The sequence below is a fragment of the Phyllobates terribilis genome, unplaced genomic scaffold (assembly GCF_046119375.1).
Source record: "Phyllobates terribilis strain yellow unplaced genomic scaffold, ASM4611937v1 Scaffold_5__5_contigs__length_657084704, whole genome shotgun sequence".
NCBI lineage: Eukaryota > Metazoa > Chordata > Amphibia > Anura > Dendrobatidae > Phyllobates > Phyllobates terribilis.
This window is the reverse complement of record NW_027362765.1, coordinates 137,933,738-137,955,292: the sequence shown is the minus strand read 5'-3', so window position 1 is coordinate 137,955,292 and position 21,555 is coordinate 137,933,738. Positions and strand designations below refer to the sequence as shown.

Below are 21,555 nucleotides of genomic sequence, written 5' to 3'. Positions count from 1 at the left end.
CCGTAAACTCCTGGACAGTCTGTGGTGCAACGTGATGGTGGATGGAGCAAGACATGATGTCCCAGATGTGCTCAATCGGATTCAGGTCTGGGGAACGGGCGGGCCAGTCCATAGCTTCATTGCCTTCATCTTGCAGGAACTGCTGACACACTCCAGCCACATGAGGTCTGGCATTGTCCTTCATTAGGAGGAACCCAGGGCCAACCGCACCAGCATATGGTCTCACAAGGGGTCTGAGGATCTCATCTCGGTACCTAATGGCAGTCAGGCTACCTCTGGCGAGCACATGGAGGGCTGTGCGGCCCTCCAAAGAAATGCCACCCCACACCACTACTGACCCACTGCCAAACCGGTCATGCTGAAGGATGTTGCAGACAGCAGATCGCTCTCCACGGCGTCTCCAGACTCTGTCACGTCTGTCACATGTGCTCAGTGTGAACCTGCTTTCATCTGTGAAGAGCCCAGGGCGCCAGTGGCGACTTTGCCAATCCTCGTGTTCTGTGGCAAATGCCAAGCGTCCTGCACGGTGATGGGCTGTGAGCACAACCCCCATCTGTGGACGTTGGGCCCTCATACCACCCTCATGGAGTCGGTTTCTAACCGTTTGTGCAGACATATGCACATTTGTGGCCTGCTGGAGGTCAATTTGCAGGGCTTTGGCAGTGCTCCTCCTGTTCCTCCTTGCACAAAGGCGGAGGTAGCGGTCCTGCTGCTGGGTTGTTGCCCTCCTACGCCCCCTCCACGTCTCCTGGTGTACTGGCCTGTCTCCTGTTAGCGCTTCCAGCCTCTGGACACTACGCTGACAGACACAGCAAACCTTCTTGCCACAGCTCGCATTGATGTGCCATCCTGGATGAGCTGCACTACCTGAGCAACTTCTGTGGGTTGTAGAGTCCGTCTCATGCTACCACGAGTGTGAAAGCACAACCAACATTCAAAAGTGACCAAAACATAAGCCAGAAAGCATTGGTACTGAGATGTGGTCTGTGGTCGCCACCTGCAGAAACACTCCTTTATTGAGTGTGTAGTGATAATTGCCAATAATTTCCATCTATTGTCTATTCCATTTGCACAACAGCTTGTGAAATTGATTGTCAATCAGTGTTGCTTCCTAAGTAGACAGTTGATTTCACAGAAGTTTGATTTACTTGGAGTTATATTCTGTTGTTTAAGTGTTCCCTTTATTTTTTTTGAGCAGTATATATATATATATATATATATATATATATATACACATACATACTGCTCAAAAAAATAAAGGGAATGTAATGCAATATTACTACATACACGTCAGTGCACATCTCCTAAGGGCGTGTCTGTAAGTACAACCTGATGGTTGCGCAGAGATGAGCAGTGCCATACTACAGGTACCGCTTATCTCTTCCCGGTCTCTCGGGTCACTTCCCCGGTACCCACCACTCATTGACGTGAGGCTCTTTAGCAGTGTCAGTGTTTATTATAGGGACCTCATCCTTTCCAAAAGGTTCTGCAGCAGTTGAGCTGCGTATTGTAAGGTTCTGCAGCAGCTGAGCTGCGTATTGTGAGGTTCTGCAGCAGCTGAGCTGCGTATTGTGAGGTTCTGCAGCAGCTAGGTCCCAAACAAGTATAATACACAACCCAACTGCTAAAGAACTTCTTCTAGGAGTGAGCACTACCTGTCAGTGAGTCGGTGACAGGCGGAGGAGAAGGAACTTCTGTGACAGACTGCTCCTGCAGGAAGAGGTGAGCAGCGCCTAATAATGCCGCTTATCTCTGATATGTCAATGAATATATGGTATATTCTATTATTATGTACTGGTGATATTTAGTGCAGTCCACACCTCAAAATGCATCTTCTTATTCAGGAGCTCCTTGTATAAGTGCGGGTCTTCTATGGTGTGGTATCCATGGCCAATCCTTTCTGCTTTTAGCACCTCCACAGCCTGGAATACAGTATATCACAGTGACCCCACAGCAAGAACAGCTCCAATGTGTCCCGTCCAACCGCACCTTGCCCTGGGGCCCCACTTTCCTATAATTCCTTACCTCCTTGACAACACTTGGGGGCCCGACTTCTCCGGCATGGACCGTCCTGTGAATTCCGCATCTTACAGCTTCCTGCAGCCGAGGAAAAGGAAAAGGGACATTTTTCAACATATATATGACCCAGAAATACATGTTATTTCATTGTATTTGGGCACAATATGGTGATTCCCCCACTAGGCCTATGACAACCTTTGGACCATTTACAATTCTCTATGTATTAGATCATTATACCGCTATTATATCATCAGCTCATTACGCCGACTGTAAAATACCTGAACTTATCTGCTGTGAATGTGGAATTTACTGCCATTCTATAAAATACAGGAATTTGTGCCGTCAGCAGATATACACAGTCTTCAGATGGTGACACGATTACTGCAATGGTTGGCACCATGACACAGTGATAACATCTCAGTACAGTAGCAACTTAAGAAGGAATATACAAAAGGAGGAAGGGAAAATAGCGGCTGCTTATCAGAAACAGCGCCGCTCTTGTCCATAGGCTGTGCCTGGAACTGCAGCTCAGCTCCATCCACGTGAATCCTACAATGCCAGGCACAATCCATATACTCAGAAAAACAAACTCCAAAGTGCATTGAAATTTGTAATTGCCGACGAACGCCCCAGATGTGCTCAATGGGAGACAAGTTCAGAGACGCCGCAGGCCATGGTGGCACGTTTAGGCCACGCAGGCTGCTCACAGTAGCACGAGCCACATCTTGAGGAGTGTATATATCATTTACACTTCCTTAGTTTTAACTATCTAAATCTTTATTATAAAGCAAACACAAAAAACTGGGCAAGGCAAATAATATTTAAAATATTTAAAAACATGGCCAATTGCATCAGAATCCGTTCCTCCAACCAAAATTTGTCACTAAGACAAAACCCATATGGCAAACATGATAGAACCATGTAAATATAATGGATATAGGTATAAATAGACACAACCCATAGAGTGATATTGGATATAAACATTCACACTGTAACCATACAATGTGCCACTAGGTGGCACTCAAGTTCTGATGATTAAATAAACACCCCTTAATCAGAGACATTCAAAATGAGAAATACTGTAGCAAATGGATGATGGGAAAACGTCCGGACAGTCTAACGGCCCAATGTAAAGTTGTTCTGCGCACACAGCTGCAGAGCAGTTTTACATACACACATATGTCCATAGCAGCTGCATTGTGGGCAATGTCAATGCAGCACCAGCCCATGTTATCTCTATTTTGGAAGTCTGGTTTGCCAGGATATGCTGGGACTTGTAGTTTCATAACAGCTGGAGAGACACCAGTTAGAGTACAGAGTCCCCATATAATTGGGCTGCTCCATTATGGAACCACATAGGAGGCCAACAGCTGTTTTAGTTTGCGGTTGGCTCATTGCATACAGTGCAAACAGTTCCAACCAGAGAAAAGGCTCCGGGGATCTCATGCAAATATTGTCCCAGGAAACCTCCACAGCTACCCCCCCATACAGATATGCCCTTCCTTATGTTTCTTCTTGGCTAAACATTCAGATATAAGCAGCATGAAATTATAATTTGTCAAAAAACATGAATTTGCGATACAAATGGGAGATGCTTATGCTACAGTGGATATAAAAAGTCTACATACAAATCCATTGAGAAACAAACTGAGATCATCTTGAGAGGGAAAATAAAAATAACACAACTAAAATAATGTGGTTGTATAGATGTGAACAGCCTCTTATAATTGGGGATGTGGTTGTGTTCAGAATTAGCCAATCACATATAAGCTCAGGTTACATAATTGTTGTCAGTGCACAGCTGCTATCATTTACAATGATTCTGATTAACCCCATATAAAGTTTGGTTGTTCTAGTAGGATTTTCCTGACATTTTCTTAATTGATATTACAACAAAAGCCATGGTCTGTAAACAGCTTACAACACAGCAAAGGGATCTCAATGTTGAAAGTTACCAATCAGAAGAAGGGTACAAAAAATATCCAAAGCATTAGATAACACTATGAAGACAGTAATCAAAAACTGGCTTCAATTTGGCACAACAGTGACATTACCTAGAACTAGACGTCCCTAAAAAATGATGAAAACACAAGAAGAAAACTGGTCCGGGTGGCTGCCAAGAGTCCTACAGCAAAATTAAAGGAACTAGATGAATTTCTGTCAAGTACTGGTTGTGCATTGCGTGTGAAAACAATCTCCCGTATTCTTCATAAGTCTGGCCTGTGGAGTAGTGTGGCAAGATGGAAACCTTTTATTACAAAGAAAAACAAAAAAGCCCAGCTATGTTTTGCCAAAACCTACATCAAGTCTGCGAAAAGCATGTAGGAAAATATCTTATGGTCTGATGAGACCAAGGTTGATCTTTTTGGCCATAACTTTTGGAATTATGCGTGAATTGCAAAACCAACACTGCACATCACCAAAAGAACACCATACCCACAGCAAAGCATGGTGGAGGCAGCATTATGCTTTTGGCAGCTTTTCAGCAGTTGGAACTGGGACTTTAGTCAATGTGAAGGGAATTAGGAATAGTTACAAAATATCAAATCAGCTTTGCAACAAAATATTCAGGCCTCTGCTAAGGCTGAAGATGGGGAGAAATTTCACCTTTCAGCAAGATGACGACCCTAAGCAACCTCTAAATCATCAAAAGATCAAAGTTTTGGGATGGCCTAGCCACAGCCCAAAAATGAATCTAATTGAAAATCCATGGGTAAACCTGACCTATACACAGGAGATGCCCTCGTAATTATGGGTGACTTACAAAAAAGTTCTAAAATTATTTTCTTTGGTATGATTTTTTTACATGACAAAAATCTGGCATTTTAATAAGAGTGTGTACACTTTCTATATCCACTACATAGGTGTCTGTGAGTGGCCACCAAGTGGTTGTGGTGTGAGTTGCGGCCTGGCTATGGTTTTTACTAGCATGACGCAATATTAAATTTGCATCTTGAGAAATTAACAAACTTTAAGGAAATTCACGGAAACGTAAGGATGGTTACGTCTGAACATTGTAACATCTCCTCAGCTTTGAGAGCAGGACCAGATCACAAGAAGATTTTAGAATTTTACACAAAGATAATAGGAAGTTGCATGACAGGGACTCGGTGACTACACCATCCATCATAGGCATGACTTCCCAGCATGTAACATCCGTGTTATAGTAAACGGTCTACAGAATACATTTACTAAGTGTGTCACATCCCTCACAGACACCTCAGTCCATGTTAATGTAGGTGGAGATCAGTGCATCTGTAATCGCACTTCATTCACACAAAGGGAGGGTCCTGCCCAAAACTAGTAAGGTTGAGACTGACTGAGCACCCAAAGTCCCATTCACAGCTCAGAGCTGTGTGAACAACACCTTACAGGGAAAATGGCCTATAGCCCAATTCATCATTTTTATTTTTTTATTTTGTGGTACTCGCAGATGTTTTTCGCACCAACTTCATCAAAATGGTGCACACAGTGCAAAGTCAAAAATGGTCTTTTAATAATAAGAGGTATTTGTTAATATTTTGGCCAAAATACGCAAGCTCCCAACCCGCGTAAAGGGTCCTCACTGTCTTGCGAGTCCCTACACTACAGTAAAATAATCAGAACAGTCAATACCTCCTATTATTATAAATATTTTTGCACTTTTTTATCTTTACAGGGTGCAGCCAGGCCCATCAATGGTGACCTTGTAAATTAGGGGCTTGCACCTCTATGATGCACTGATAGCGTGCCGAATAGTAGGGGCGTGTAATAGGTTGTTAGCTAGGCACTGTGCTACATGTGTGTGACTTGTGCCTTATTGCAAGCTTCATCTGTGTGCAATTCTAATGCTAAGCAATCACCCCCTCCATGGATTGAGAGGTTGAGGGTGGTTGGTCATCAGTATTCTTCACCTGGGTCCTTCTAATAAGGGGGTCTGCTGCATCCTGTTTGTGCATTTTCCTTGAGACCTTGGCTGGTAACTATCATTGCCTTTTTTCTATTTTTCTTACAAACAAACTGATTAGAAATATGAAGCCACCCAAGGTAAGTGGCAGCAGAGGAACAAGGAGCGGGGCTGTGAGAGCACAGAGCTCTACTGTTCCATCCATTGGCTTCATACACACACACATAGGCGGATTATAATGAGGGCAATCCGGGCGACCGCCCGGGGCCCCGAGCCGGCAGGGGGCCCGCGGCTCCAGGCGGGGTGTCTAATGCCGGATTGCCCTCATTATATGTGCGGGAAGCCGCGGCACATAGCGGTAGCAGTGGCTGGAGGGGGGGCCCGGACCGCTCCCCCAGCAGCGGCCGCCGCTACTTCTTCATCGGCCGGGCCAGCACTGCAGCAGTTAACTTCCCTGTGCTGGCCCGGCCGTGTCACTGCTAGGAGACACGGCCCTGTGCGCGGCTGTGTCTCCTAGCTGTGACGTCACGCAGTGCGCCCCGGCCTGCAGTGCTGCACCGGAGAAGAGACAGAGCAGGCAGGAGGAATGGAGCCGGGGGATGGTGAGTGTGTGTGTATGTGGGCAGATGTGTGTGTGGGCAGGTGTGTGTGTGTTTGTGGGCAGGTGTCTGTGTGGGCAGGTGTGTGTGTGTGTGGGCAGGTGTGTGTGTATATGTGTGTGTGTGTGGGCAGGTGTGTGTGTGGGCAGGTGTGTGTGTGTTTGTGGGCAGGTGTCTGTGTGGGCAGGTGTGTGTGTGTGTGTATATGTGTGTGTGTGTGTATATGTGTGTGTGTGTGTATATGTGTGTGTGTGTGGGCAGGTGTGTGTGTGTGGGCAGGTGTGTGTGTGTGGGCAGGTGTGTGTGTGTGTGTATGCGGGCAGGTGTGTGTGTGTGTGGGTGGGCAGGTGTGTGTGTGTGTGTGTGTGTGGGCAGGTGTGTGTGTGTGTGTGTGTGTGTGTGTGTGTGTGTGTGTGTGTGTGGGCAGGTTAGAAAGTCTTGCCCTGTTGAACACTACACCTGACTTGAGGCCACCACCTCTTGGTTGTCCAATGTTCTTGCTTCTCTAGGGCTCTTCTCAGATATTCATTATACCAGCTCCCCAGAATACCAAAGCTAGGGTGGGTGACCGCGAGCCCTGGTGGTGGTCATAACTGCGGCCACCCAGGGGCAATACTCCATAACAACAATCCCCTGAGGTGGTGTAGGATGTAAGGACCTATTCACACTACATTCAGCGCTGCATTCAGGTCTTTACACAAGGCTTACAACTGAATCCCTGAAATTCAGGATTGTGCTGTCTGAAATGAGACATCTGAAAGCAGAGCAAATGGAGCCTAAAGATTCAGACTTTACCCTCGGTTTGCCTTTGTTCAAATCAATGGCTATGTCAAGGCCCATCTGAATGCCATTTTTCAGGGATTTAGATAGAAGCCTGGAAAGAGGAGATGAATGCATTGCAAAATTCTGTGTGAATAGGCCCTTATATCTGGAGTCTTGATATTGATGCCACATGCATTTTACTTGTTTTTAACTTAAAAAAAAATACACACACACAAATTATACACACACACACACACATACACACACTATACATACACACACATTATACACACTATACATACACACACACTATACATACACACACACACTATACATACATACACACACACTATACATACACACACATTATACACACACTATACATACACACACACAGATGTGTGTGTGGGCAGGTGTGTGTGTGTGTGTGTGGGCAGGTGTGTGTGTGTGGGCAGGTGTGTGTGTGTGTGATGTCTGTCTGTTTGTGTGTGGGCAGATGTCATTGTGTGATGTCTGTTTGTATGTATTTTTGTTTTTCAAATGTGTTTATGTGTGTCTGTATATGTTTGTGTGTGTGTATGACCGCATGCGGCCTCCTGCTGAGTATAGTTGGCGCCGTGCGGCCTCCTGATGTCTCTGGGGGGGAGCCGTGCGGCCTCCCGCTGTGCGTAGATGGCTACGTGCGGCCCCCCGCTGTGTATAGATGGCTATGTGCGGCCCCCCGCTGTGTATAGATGGCTACGTGCGCCCCCCCGCTGTGTATAAACGGCTACGTGCGCCCCCCCGCTGTGTATAGATGGCTACGTGCGCCCCCCCGCTGTGTATAGATGGCTATGTGCGGCCCCCCGCTGAGTATAGATGTCGCCGTGTGGCCTCCTGCTGTGTATTGATGGCTACGTGCGGTCTCCCGCTGAGTATAGATGGCGCTGTGCGGCCTCCTGCAGTCTCTGGGGGGAGCGCCGTGCGGCATCTATACTCAGCAGGAGGCCGCTCGTAGCCATCTATACACATATACTCAGCAGGTGCTGTCTCTGGGGGGAGCGCCGTGCGCCATCTATACACAGCGGGAGGCCGCACGGCGCCATCTATACACAGCGGGAGGCCGCACGGCACCATCTATACACAGCGGGAGGCCGCACGGCGCCATCTATACACAGCGGGAGGCCGCATGGCGCCATCTATACACCGCGGGAGTCTCAGTGCTTTGCAAGAGCAGTCAATAAATTCTGCTTGACTAATTCTGAGCACCATAAAGTCTGGTTCGCTTCTAACCTGCTGTCTTCATTTTCAGCTTGCTGAATTCTATCTCATTTACTGTCATTCGAGACGATGCCTTTGCTGGTCTCTTTCACCTTGAATACCTGTAAGTGCTCCACTTAATGTCATATTTTTGATTCTGTTCTTCTTCATCTTTTGGCATATGCAATTGTATGAGCAAGTATTCATATGAATTTATGACCTACTTAAACCTTGGAGGACCTTAAATTTTATTCAATCAAATTTTTTTCCAGTTTAAAACTATGGGACATATATGTGCCTTGGTCCTCAAAGGGTTTTTAAAGGGGCTGCAAACATAAATACGAAAAAAATAATTCAATTAGTGCTTTTTGTGTTCATTTAATTTTTATTTGAAGTCCATTTTTTTTATATACCTTGAAATTAAGCCCTACCCCATGGAATGAAGCCCTACCTACATGACATCTGAGAGCTACATGGATCCCGCTTGTGAGGTGCCTGTCCGTCACTACTATTCAGTCTTAGGGTCCACTCACTAAGCCATATATTCTCTCATGCAAGAGAATAGGGCCAATTATGCTAATGACACTCGGCTCAAACTCTGTCAGAGCTTCAACTGAGTGTGATCTGATTCTCTCGCAGCACAGATATGGAGAAGATGGAGAACTTAATTTCTCCATCTTCTCCATAGTCTCTGTGAGTGTTCATCGGACTGCACTTGGATGACATCCGAGTGCAGTCCAATGTTTTACGTGCACCCGTAGACTTGTATGGGTGCACATGGTCCGAATTTCGAATGAGATTATTTTCTCATGCCAATAATCGCACTGTCCCATAGTATAACATAGGGCCGAGTCCTATCCGATAAAACATCACATAGCATTCGGCCGTGTTATACGACAGTGTGAGAGAGCCCTTAGAGTCAAGGAATATTTACATGCAGATGATGATATTACTCTCCAAGTGTATATTTTTTTAGGCGAGTTCATAGTAAAAGCTTTGCCTTTTTGACATGTGATCAACTAAAGAACAAGAAAGATTTAGGACCTCCCCTATAGAGAAACGGAAAATAGTTTGGAGGACTTGCATGTCCTTTTTTATTTATTATGAGAAAATCATAAAAGATCCCGTTTTTTCACCATGCTGTGACTTTCTGCTGAGGGAGAGGGAGAGAGCTGCCCTATTCAGAGTCTGTAATAAGACCTGCTGACAAAAGTGTTGAAGATACAGTCTAATGTGAATTAACAATGAAAAAAAGTTAATTTCACAAATGGCTTGTATTTTTTTTAATACAAACTTTTTTTGTGTTTACAGCTCCTTTAAAGGGAATCTGTCATCAGGTTTTTGCCACCTAATCTGAGAGCAGCATAATGTAGGGTTAGAGGCACTGATTCCAGTAATGTGTCACTTACTGGGCTGCTTAGTGTTGTTTTGATAAAATCATTGATTTGTCAGAAGGTAATTGACTAGTAAGTTCTGTAGGACCCCACCCCCATCACTGATCAGTAGATTTCTGTGTACACTGAGCATGGGCAGAAAGCTGCCAATCAGTGGTGTGGGCGGGGCTATACAGAGCGCAGCATTCAGAGAGCTGCTAGATCTGCAGCAGATAAAACGGTGATTTTCTCAAAATGACAACAAGCAGCTGAAAAAGTGACACATCGCTGGAATCAGGGTATCTGCCCCTATATTGTGCTGCTCTCAGATGGGGCAGCACAATTAATATTGTGCCAAATTAATTTCCCGTGAACTATCACATGATCTATCACAGGGGATCATGTGACATGTCACGTGATAAATCAGGTGTGGGGGGGGGGGCCCGCGCCTTCTAAACTGCCCGGGGCCCTTGCTACTCTTAATCCACCCCTGCACACACACAACATGTCTGCAAGAGCGAAAAGTAGGGAAATATACACAAACCTCGGCCACAGAGCTGACGCTCCTAAAGCAGACAGCACCGCCAGTAATCATTTATGCCATTCACAACAGCAGTCTCCAACCTGTACCCCTCCAGATGTTGTGAAAACACAACTCCCAGCATGCCCTGACAGCTGTCAGCTTAAGACCACCACTCTAAAGAGAGTTCCCTGTATTCATGAATAGCAGCCATAGTGCTAGCTGGTGTTGGTCTTCATTTTCTTTCCCAGGGGTGGTGGGCATGTTATGGACTTCACTGGTGGGCTATTTTTTTGGGTTGCCATCTACAAGAACCCCACTATGTTCACTCTTCACCTTGTGCCCCCTCTTTAGAATATCCTAGCTGTATAACATTAGCACAGTAACATCATTGTATATAGGTCACCTCATATGCCTTCCTGTGCCCTGGAGCCGCCTCGAGATTCAGAGATTCATCACCAGCCAGATCGATTGCTACTACGGTGTCATTCTGATACTTCTTGCAGAGTTCCACCACCTCTAAGGACCAGTCTAAAGGAGATCAGAAAAAAAATATTCAGTGTATAGGTATACATCCCACCTCTATCACTGAGGCTTAATGTAACGTTGGGTCACCAGGGGCATAACTATAGCGGGTGCAGGTGTTACTGTAGCACCTGGGCCCTAGAGCTCTTAGGGGCACAAAAGATCCCTTTGGCCCATATGATACAACCAATACTATTAAAAAGCAAAAACTTTTGGGAAATTGTTAATGTTTTAAGCCCTTTATTACTGAGCAGATAGGTGGGGATCAGGGTCATGAGAACCCAACAATCTCTCAAAAGACCTACTAGTAGTGTGCAGCACAGAAGACAGGAGTACGGAGCTTGTCCAAGCATGCACACACAGCGGAGTGCGGTATAGTAGAAAGCCCATGACATTCCACTGCATCCATGCTCTGCTCTGCGCTCCTGTCTCCTGAGCTGCACACTGCTACATTTTGAGCAATCAGTGGGGGACATGGACACCTACCTATCTACTCAGAATGAAAGGGCCTACAAGATATAAAACATTTCCCAAAAGTTTATTACTCTTTAATGACCTGTGGCAGTTAGTGGCCCTGTTGGAGATGCAAGCTTCAAGTTACGCAACGGGGCATCCAATCACAGGGTCAGCCATTAACGTCTTGTGGTGAGAGTGAGGATAACCTCTACTATTTGCCTGTACAGGAGTTTGACACAAAGTAAACCACGTGATATTATAGTTGAAAAGTACAAAATATACAGAAGCACATCTTATGCATGAGACCATAGAAATATGTTACACATTCACCACTGAAATGTTACCATTTAATATAAGTAGGAACTTTTGATAAATATTACATTTTACTCCCATCATGCCTCAGGATGGAACAAACATTTCTCTTAAGCATGGGTAGAACTTTCTCCTGTGCTCACTGCTGCCCTCTGCTGGGTAAAACACTTGGTATGATTTACTAAGAGGTGTAGTGGGAGCGAACCGTTCTGAGTGCACTCTTGGCTTCTAAAATCAGTCACAGTAAATCATTCTACTTTATTACTGCCCCCTATGGACAATAGGGTGGTATTTTTTTCATACACAGTAATTGAAGGATAAGCCTTACGTTTGGCACTTAGTACCCCTTACTGATGTTAACATAGAGTGTGTTATTCTGGGTGGGGAGGGTCTCTGACAACCTGCACCTTTTTTTCTTTTATCGACAACTTAAATAGCATTAAAATTCTCCAGTATATTGTGAGAACTGATCCTGATGCTGTTGAATTCAGGCTTCACAATATAAATGACTCAATGATGTTGTTTCTTAGGAAACTACTGGTATTAAGCAAAGAATAGCTGCTGACAAGGAGCATCGATGACACAGAACAACTGATGACATCATCTTATTATTTCTTTTTAACTTTGTCTTCTATATTCCAAGGTGGAGCGGATCAATCAGTGAAGCGTCAGCCTCCGGGACTAGATGAGGGGTGGATTTGTGGATTAAAAAGGATCTATACCACTGACATCTTAGCTCTGTTTTATCCTCCTACTCATAAGTCGCATTACTCTTGGTTTGCTGAAAAGGTGAAGCAACTTATACGAGAGATATGTTTTGTGTATTGAATGCTCTAGAATTATGAGAATCCTGGAAGTAAACGATAAAGGCTTCAATTCCATGAAAGCAAGTAGTGGATGAAAATGTGGCCACATAATGTGATGGTGCATGGCTCTTTACAATAAAGTTATCAGTTAGTATAGCATAGAGCCTGCAAGCTACACACACTCCTTACTGCTTGCAGAGTTACATAGGTAAAGAGTGCGTGCAGCTTGCAGGGTTACCAAGGTAAGGAGTATATGCAGCTTGCAGGGTTACCTAGGTAAGGAGCGCATGCAGTGTGCAGGGTTACCTAGGTAAGAAGCATGTGCAGCTTGCAGGGTTACCTAGATAAGGAGCGCATGCAGCTTGCAGGGTTACCTAGATAAGGAGTATATGCAGCTTGCAGGGTTACCTAGGTAAGGAGCGCATGCAGTTTGCAGGGTTACCTAGGTAAGGAGCGCATGCAGCTTGCAGGGTTACCTAGGTAAGGAGCGCATGCAGCTTGCAGGGTTACCTAGGTAAGGAGTGCAAGCAGCTTGCAGGGTTACCTAGGTAAGGAGTATTTGCAGCTTGCAGGGTTACCTAAGTAAGGAGCACATGCAGCTTGCAGGGTTACCTAGGTAAGGAGTGCGAGCAGCTTGCAGGGTTACCTAGGTAAGAAGCATGTGCAGCTTGCAGGGTTACCCAGGTAAGGAGCGCATGCAGTTTGCAGGGTTACCTAGGTAAGGAGTGCAAGCAGCTTGCAGGGTTACCTAGGTAAGGAGCGCATGCAGTTTGCAGGGTTACCTAGGTAAGGAGTGCAAGCAGCTTGCAGGGTTACCTAAGTAAGGAGCACATGCAGCTTGCAGGGTTACCTAAGTAAGGAGCACATGCAGCTTGCAGGGTTACCTAGGTAAGGAGTGCGAGCAGCTTGCAGGGTTACCTAGGTAAGAAGCATGTGCAGCTTGCAGGGTTACCTAGATAAGGAGCGCATGCAGCTTGCAGGGTTACCTAGGTAAGGAGTATATGCTCCTTGCAGGGTTACCTAGGTAAGGAGCGCATGCAGCTTGCAGGGTTACCTAGGTAAGGAGCGCATGCTGCTTGCATGGTTACCTAGGTAAGGAGCACATGCAGCTTGCAGGGTTACCTAGGTAAGGAGCGCATGCAGCTTGCAGGGTTACCTAGCTAAGGAGCGCATGCAGCTTGCAGGGTTACCTAGCTAAGGAGCATGTGCAGTTTGCAGGGTTACCTAGCTAAGGAGCATGTGCAGTTTGCAGGGTTACCTAGATAAGGAGCGCATGCAGCTTGCAGGGTTACCTAGCTAAGGAGCACATGCAGCTTGCAGGGTTACCTAGGTAAGGAGTGCGAGCACCTTGCAGGGTTACCTAGGTAAGAAGCATGTGCAGCTTGCAGGGTTACCTAGATAAGGAGCGCATGCAGCTTGCAGGGTTACCTAGGTAAGGAGTATATGCTGCTTGCAGGGTTACCTAGGTAAGGAGCGCATGCAGCTTGCAGGGTTACCTAGGTAAGGAGCGCATGCTGCTTGCATGGTTACCTAGGTAAGGAGCACATGCAGCTTGCAGGGTTACCTAGGTAAGGAGCGCATGCAGCTTGCAGGGTTACCTAGCTAAGGAGCGCATGCAGCTTGCAGGGTTACCTAGCTAAGGAGCATGTGCAGTTTGCAGGGTTACCTAGCTAAGGAGCATGTGCAGTTTGCAGGGTTACCTAGGTAAGGAGCACATGTAGCTTGCACGGTTACCTAGGTAAGGAGCGCATGCAGCTTGCAGGGTTATCTAGGTAAGGAGTGCATGCAGCTTGCAGGGTTATCCAGGTAAGGAGCGCATGCAACTTGCAAGGTTACCTTGGTAAAGAGTGTGTGCAGTTTGCAGGGTTACCTAGGTAAGGAGCGCATGCAGCTCGCAGGGTTACCTAGGTAAGGAGCGCATGCAGTTTGCAGGGTTACCTAGGTAAGGAGTGCAAGCAGCTTGCAGGGTTACCTAGGTAAGGAGTATTTGCAGCTTGCAGGGTTACCTAAGTAAGGAGCACATGCAGCTTGCAGGGTTACCTAGGTAAGGAGTGCGAGCAGCTTGCAGGGTTACCTAGGTAAGAAGCATGTGCAGCTTGCAGGGTTACCTAGATAAGGAGCGCATGCAGCTTGCAGGGTTACCTAGCTAAGGAGCATGTGCAGTTTGCAGGGTTACCTAGGTAAGGAGCATGTGCAGCTTGCATGGTTACCTAGGTAAGGAGCATGTGCAGTTTGCAGGGTTACCTAGGTAAGGAGCATGTGCAGCTTGCAGGGATACCTAGATAAGAAGCGCATGCAGGGTTACCTAGGTAAGGAGCGCATGCAGCTTGCAAGGTTACCTAGGTAAGAAGCGCACGCAGCTTGCAGGGTTACCTAGGTAAGGAGCGCACGCAGCCTGCAGGGTTATCTAGGTAAAGAGTGTGTACAGTTTGCAGGGTTACCTAGGTAAGGAGCATGTGCAGCTTGCAGGGTTACCTAGGTAAGGAGCGCATGCAGCTTGCAGGGTTACCTAGGTAAGGAGCGCATGCAGCTTGCAGGGTTACCTAGGTAAGAAGCATGTGCAGCTTGCAGGGTTACCTAGATAAAAAGCGCATGCAGCTTGCAGGGTTACCTAGGTAAGGAGCGCATGCAGCTTGCAAGGTTACCTAGGTAAGGAGCGCATGCAGCTTGCAGGGTTACCTAGGTAAGGAGCGCATGCAGCTTGCAGGTTATCAAGGTAAGGAGCGCATGCAACTTTCAGGGTTACCTCGGTAAAGAGTGTGTGTAGCTTTCAGTCTCTATGCTTCACTGCTTGCAAGCAACGCTCTGATTACTGGACTGATCACTGGACCGATCGCTGGATCCAACCAGCCTGAGTCCCCTGTGCTACTCCCATGCTAGGCACCTCTGCTTTCACACTGGGAGAGAGCACAGTTTGGACAAGAAGAGCAGTCATAGCAAACTGTCAATCTTCAGGAGAACACCATCCTTGGCAAAGCGGGAAGCCGGGGAGCGGTGTGCTCCAGAAGATGCAACTTTAGAAAACCCCCGTTAAAGAGATATTTACAAGACATCTTATAAAAGTCCGATAGGTGGTGGTCCTAGTAATAATTATAGGTCAGGTGCTAAAGTAGTAACTGCTCGCAGGTCCGGCTGCCTGAAGGGTCCCAAAGGCATCACTGCCATATACAGTAAATTAATTCGGTGCCATGTAACGCTGAGCTAGTGGACCACAACAATAGCGGAGACAGCTGCAATCGTTTTTGGTGTCATCTATGACCATTTATTCAAGATCAGAAAAAGGATTACTATTTTTCCCCATAAACAGCGCCACAACAGGCTGTGTCTCTTATTGCATCTCAGCACCATTTAAGTGAATGCAATACCAGATACAGCCCATTGGGAAGAGTCACACCGTTTCTGAAGTATACAACAGCTGCAGGCTTATGTAGGTCGGGACTGTGTTGAGCAAGCATCAGATGGTACTATGTCATTTGTTAATGTCTTCAGTTTAGACTTTACTGTATGACTTATAAGTGATCTGTTTGTGACTGTAGTTTCCAGTAATCCTCTGTGTTGTGAATGTGGGAGAATGAACTTCGAACATACAATGTCTGAGGATTCTGCTGAAAGCTGAAATGTGCAACAGTTTAAAAAGGGGAAGAATAGCCATTTTTCTACCAGGTAAGAAAGTTAATGAAAACCAATGAACTCTAACTTGTTTATGGCCTTTCCCCTTCTTCAGAGTCATGCAGCTATATATATACCTATGTCAACACCTTTTTGTAGTACAAGAACACAAGCCATTCACTCATTACCTGGCGTTGTATCACAAACAAAACAAACAGCAGAGGAACCGGATCGACTAGAGGGATTACTAGAAGGCATTCAATCATCTGAATGAGACACAGATTTGATTGGGAAAGAAAGATTAGAGGAACTAGTTTGATTTTGACCCTGTCAGATAATCTGGCAAAACATGGACTTGGTCATTGCTCTGGAACCTGCAGAAGGTTCTTATAGTTTTCCCAATGTCTATGGTGGTGCACGTATGATTTATGTCACCATTGTGTGCTGGGCTAGTGGGAATATTAGTAGGCATCCAAGGGTTAGCCATAAGTGGCCAAGATGTAACGACCATATGGATTTACAGTATTCATAGAAGAGAATCTACAGATTACACAAGATCTTCTTCTGGGATAGTCATGATTGTCGTCTCGTGACCATACATGTAGAGCGCACAATAATGTTCTGGTCTACAATTGTAGCCTTCACGGGGGCAAATATATTCTATTACCTACTGGCATAGGCAATGGATTGAAGACATCTTAACACCGAGAGAAACCTTTTGACTTTGAATATGTATATTGTTTTTTTGCTGGTCTGTGTTTTCAGCACTAACCTCCCACTAGGATTTGTAAGCTCATACGTCACCCTCAACGCAGTGCCAATTTCCATGCACCAGTGCATTGTGCTATATTATGGAAGCTAAATCTCCTACCAACATTGTTTTAAAGGGACAATTGCCATCTCATAGGGGGCACCATACAGAAACCCACAAGTCCATTAGTCTGTAAAAGGTGGAGAAGTCATTCAAACACCCTCTCTGAAGACTTCTCTAATATTACTCTATGGATTTGCTATTTTATGTGACATAGTTATGTGATTATAGAGTCATTAGCCTGCAAGCAGCTTGTTAGCCTAGTATTGAATTAGCACTTAATGCCAGCCAAGGTATGGAGAAGTTACTGGGGCATTTTGTACAGGAAGCTAGTTTCTGTTAGGCAGTTATGGTTGAGCCATTGAAGTAACAAGAAGCATCAGAAAGCTACAGGCCACGAGTGGGAAGTGTGCTGCGATAAAGAATCAAAGGGTTAAAGTGAAAAACAATGTTACAGAAGCCAGTTTTCATCTAAGAGCCGGATTACAGAGACAGGAAAGGAAGTCACAGCGACACACATTAACCCGTGTGACTAATATACAAAGGGGATTCTTCACTGACTGAGTTCCTCCAGTGGCATTAAATAGAGCTGACAGAGGTGTGATTCCCATAGACCGCCAGTGTGGAGTGGGCTACTGACAACGTGACAAAACGGTCCTGGAGGACTACGTGAGTCTGACTAGGAAGGAACACGGGGTATGGCACCATAGTGTGGGATAATAGAAGCGGGCGAAGAAATACTTTGTTACTCTGCAACTGTACTGAACAACATTGTTATGCCATTTATAAAGAAACCAAGATATGAGCTTCTGCCTCATACAGAAGAAATGGTTAAAGAAATGCCTGCCGTTTATGTTGGAGAATGTTATCAAGAACTCAAGTAAAGCTGTTTTTAACTTTTTAAGACAGTTGTTAGTGTCCCTGATTCATCGTATGAAGTTAAGGTCCCCATTCCATCATAATGCTTGTGGCGTGAAAAGGGGTAAGCAAAAAGTCCCCATAAAGCACACGCACACTCAGGGGTAACGTAGAAGAGTGTTTAGGGATGTGGAAAGTGATCTCGGCCAGATCCCTCCCTTACATGTCCATAATTTAGAATGCTAGGGTCTCCGTACGTCACCACATACAGGCTATGCAAATGGCTTTGTCCTAAAGCCAAATATTAATAAGTTTTATATTTTATACAATTGACCAAAAAGAAGAGATATACAGTGCCTTGAAAAAGTATTCACACCCCATGAACTTTTCAACATTTTTTCACATTACACCCACAAGATCTTTGAAGATGGACTTGAAAACCAAAATTGTTGAAAAATATGAACAATTTCAAGGTTACAAGTCCTCAGACAGTTATCTTCTTCTCTTTCTGTTGTCCATGCTTAGTGTGGCACACACAGACACACAATGCAAAGATTGAGTCAACTTCTCCCCTTTTTATCTGCTTTCAGGTGTGATTTTCATATGGCCCACACCTGTTACTTGCCACAGGTGAGTTTGAATGAGCATCACATGGTTGAAGCAAAGTTGTTTACCCACAACTTTGGAAAGGTGGCAACAATTTTGTCTGGCCCATTTTTGGGGTTTTGTGTGAAATTATGTCCAATTTGCCTTTTTTTCAGTATTTTTTGTTTTGTTCCAATACACACAAAGGAAATAAACATGTGCATAACAAAACATGTGTAATTGTAATAATTTTCTTCATTTTATGGAACAATTTCAAACGTGCCAACACTTTCGCCCACGACTGTATATATGAACCGTGTACACCATTTTGATGAATTTTGGTATATGCAAATACCACAAGATAAAAAAAGCAACTTAAAAAAAATACAATTGATGAATCAGGCCCTCTATCTTTCTATTACATGTAATAATTGTGTCAACCTATATAGTATATGTCGTAGGCACTGCACACTGACATGAGTGAACGCAGGATATGCTTTACACAGCATGTGTCCAATACTTCATACAGCACAGACAGTGTCCTGCTCATTGACTGTTATCTACAATACAATCTATGCCAGGATAAAAGATAAAACAGAGCAGCGGGGGGCTGGAATACATTACTTGGCATGTGCCGCATGCAGCATAGAATAGACCTGGCTTTGATGTTGAAGGCTTTTTCTCCTTCCCGTAATCCTTGATTAACAAGGTTAACTACATCATCCGGTGTGATGTTCCCCCTGCGGAGACAAGAGTGGTACAAGGACAACAACTCGTCATTAATGCAGTCCGGCTAGTGCGCAGCTAATGAGAAAGTCTATGGCAATGGTAGACACTAGAGGGCACTGTGGATGTTCTCTGCCTATGATGGATTCAGGGATTTGTATTGTAGAACAATACGTATATATTTGGGGGAAAAAACATGAGAATATTTCAGAATAATGCCACGCATGTCAATCTTTCCCTCTGCATAATATAATATTCTTATAACATCTTTTATGGGTCTGACCTAGACTTACAGGTAGATACCTATAGATGGCACTGGAGAGACAGTTTTCTTCCTTATGATGAGCTAATTTGCATATTTAAAGAGAATCTGTCACCCTGTTTTTGCTATGTAATCTGAGAGCACCATAATGTAGGAGCAGAGTCCCTGAATCCAGCGATGTGTCACTTAATATGCTTTGTTTTGCTGTTTCAATACAATCAGTGTTTTATCAGCAAGATATTATCACTACATGACAACTGACCTTGTGCCTCCTAGTCCAACCACACCCCCAGCACTGATTAGCAGCTATCTGTCACCATACAATGTACACAGAAAGCTGTGGCGTGCACGGGGCTATTCACAGCTCAACAACTGAACTCTGCAACAGAGAAAACTACCATCATAACTGCTGCACCCAGTATACTAAGTGACACATTGCTGGAATCAGGGTCCCGTTTCCTGTGGGACTTCCTGCAGCAGCTGAATCTCCACAAGGAGAATCAGTACCCAGAATCAGTGTGTAATATAGGGAAATATAGGCCGCCAGCTCTAATGTCTAAAATTGAATGGAAATATGGGAAATTTTAGAAGAAGGTGAACATATCATCTCATCATGAATCTTTGGGATACAGTGCTGTGAAAAACTGTTTGCCCCTTCCTGATTTCTTATTCTTTTGCATGTTTGCCACACTTAAATGTTTCAGATCACAAAACAAATTTAAATATTAGACAAAGATAACACAAGTAAACACAAAATGCAGTTTTTAAATTAAGGGCTTTTTAATTAAGGGAAAAAGAAATCCAAACCTACAGGGTCCTGTGTAAAAAAAGTGATTGCCTGCTAAACCTAATAACTGGTTGGGCCATCCTTAGCAGCAAGAACTGCAATAAAGCATTTGCAATAACTGGCAATGAGTCTTTTACAACGCTCTGGACGAATTTTGGCCCACTCATCTTTGCAAAATTGTTGTAATTCAGCCACATTGGAGGGTTTCAGAGCATGAACCGCCTTTTTAAAGGTCATGCCACAGCATCTCAATCGGATTAAGGTCAGGACTTTGACTAGGCCACTCCAAAGTCTTAATTTTGTTTTTCTTAAGCCATTCAGAGTTGGACTTGCTAGTGTGCTTTGGATCATGGTCCTGCTGCATAACCCAACTGTGCTTCAGCTTGAGGTCACGAACAGATGGCCGGACATTCTCCTTCAGGATTTTTAGGTAGACAGCAGAATTCATGGTTCAATTTACCACAGCAAGTCTTCCAGGTCCTGAAGCAGCAAAACAGCCCCAGACTATCATACTACCACCATCATATTTTACTGTTGGTATGATGTTCTTTTCTGAAATTCCGGTGTTATTTCTACGTCAGATGTAATGGGACATACACCTTCCAAAAATTTCAATTTTTGTCTCGCCAGTTCACAGAGTATTCTCCCAAAAGTCTTGGCGATCATCAAGAAGTTTTCTGGCAAAACTGAGACGAGCCTTTTTGTTCTTTTTGCTCAGCAGTGGTTTCGTCTTTAACTCTGCCATGCATGCCACAATTGCTCAGCCTCTTTCTTATGGTGGAGTCATGAACACTGACTTTAACTGAGGCAAGTGAGGCCTTCAGTTCTTTGGATGCTGTTGAGGGGTCTTTTGTGACCTCTTGAATGAGTCGTCTCTGCGCTCTTGGGGTAATTTTTTGTTGGCTGGCCACTCCTGGGAAGGTTCAGCCCTGTAGGTTTGGATTTCTTTTTCCCTTAATAATAAAGACCTTCAAAAACTGCACTTTTTGTTTACTTGTGTTATCTTTGTCTAATATTTAAATCTGAAACACTGAAACATTTAAGTGTGACAAACATGCAAAAGAATAAGAAATCAGGAAGGGGCAAATACTTTTTCACACCGCTGTATATCTATAATGCGGTCATGGAACTCTGCCCCATTAGGTGAGGTATGGACACTGGCATCTAAAAAAAAACATCACTTACTCTTTCTGTCCCCATGGGATTGGTTCCACTTTGGAATTGGCCAGAAAGTGAGGGCTGTATCTGACCTCCACATACACCACCCCTTCCTTTGCTTTCATTTCGACAAATTCATAAGCGACTCTCTTAATGGCTTCTCTGTCACCTCTACAAGAAGAAACAAATCGATCATTCATCATCACAGTGAAAAGTTTTTAAAGGGATTATACATGGAAAGACAAAACCTAAGTGGTGCCTG

General features: G+C 44.7%; 1 protein-coding gene across 2 annotated transcripts in view; it reads right to left on the bottom strand.

The window, feature by feature from the left end:
* Positions 1–21,555, bottom strand: part of ADA (adenosine deaminase) — a 108,814-nt gene that overhangs the window by 18,723 nt on the left and 68,536 nt on the right. For both annotated transcript variants that reach the window (XM_073683059.1, XM_073683060.1), the window contains exons 4-8: positions 21,321–21,464; positions 18,985–19,100; positions 10,805–10,929; positions 2,026–2,097; positions 1,821–1,922 (exon numbers count right to left, since the gene is read on the bottom strand). In XM_073683059.1, coding sequence (XP_073539160.1) covers positions 1,821–1,922; positions 2,026–2,097; positions 10,805–10,929; positions 18,985–19,100; positions 21,321–21,464 — 559 coding nt within the window. The remainder of the gene's footprint in view (positions 1–1,820; positions 1,923–2,025; positions 2,098–10,804; positions 10,930–18,984; positions 19,101–21,320; positions 21,465–21,555) is intronic.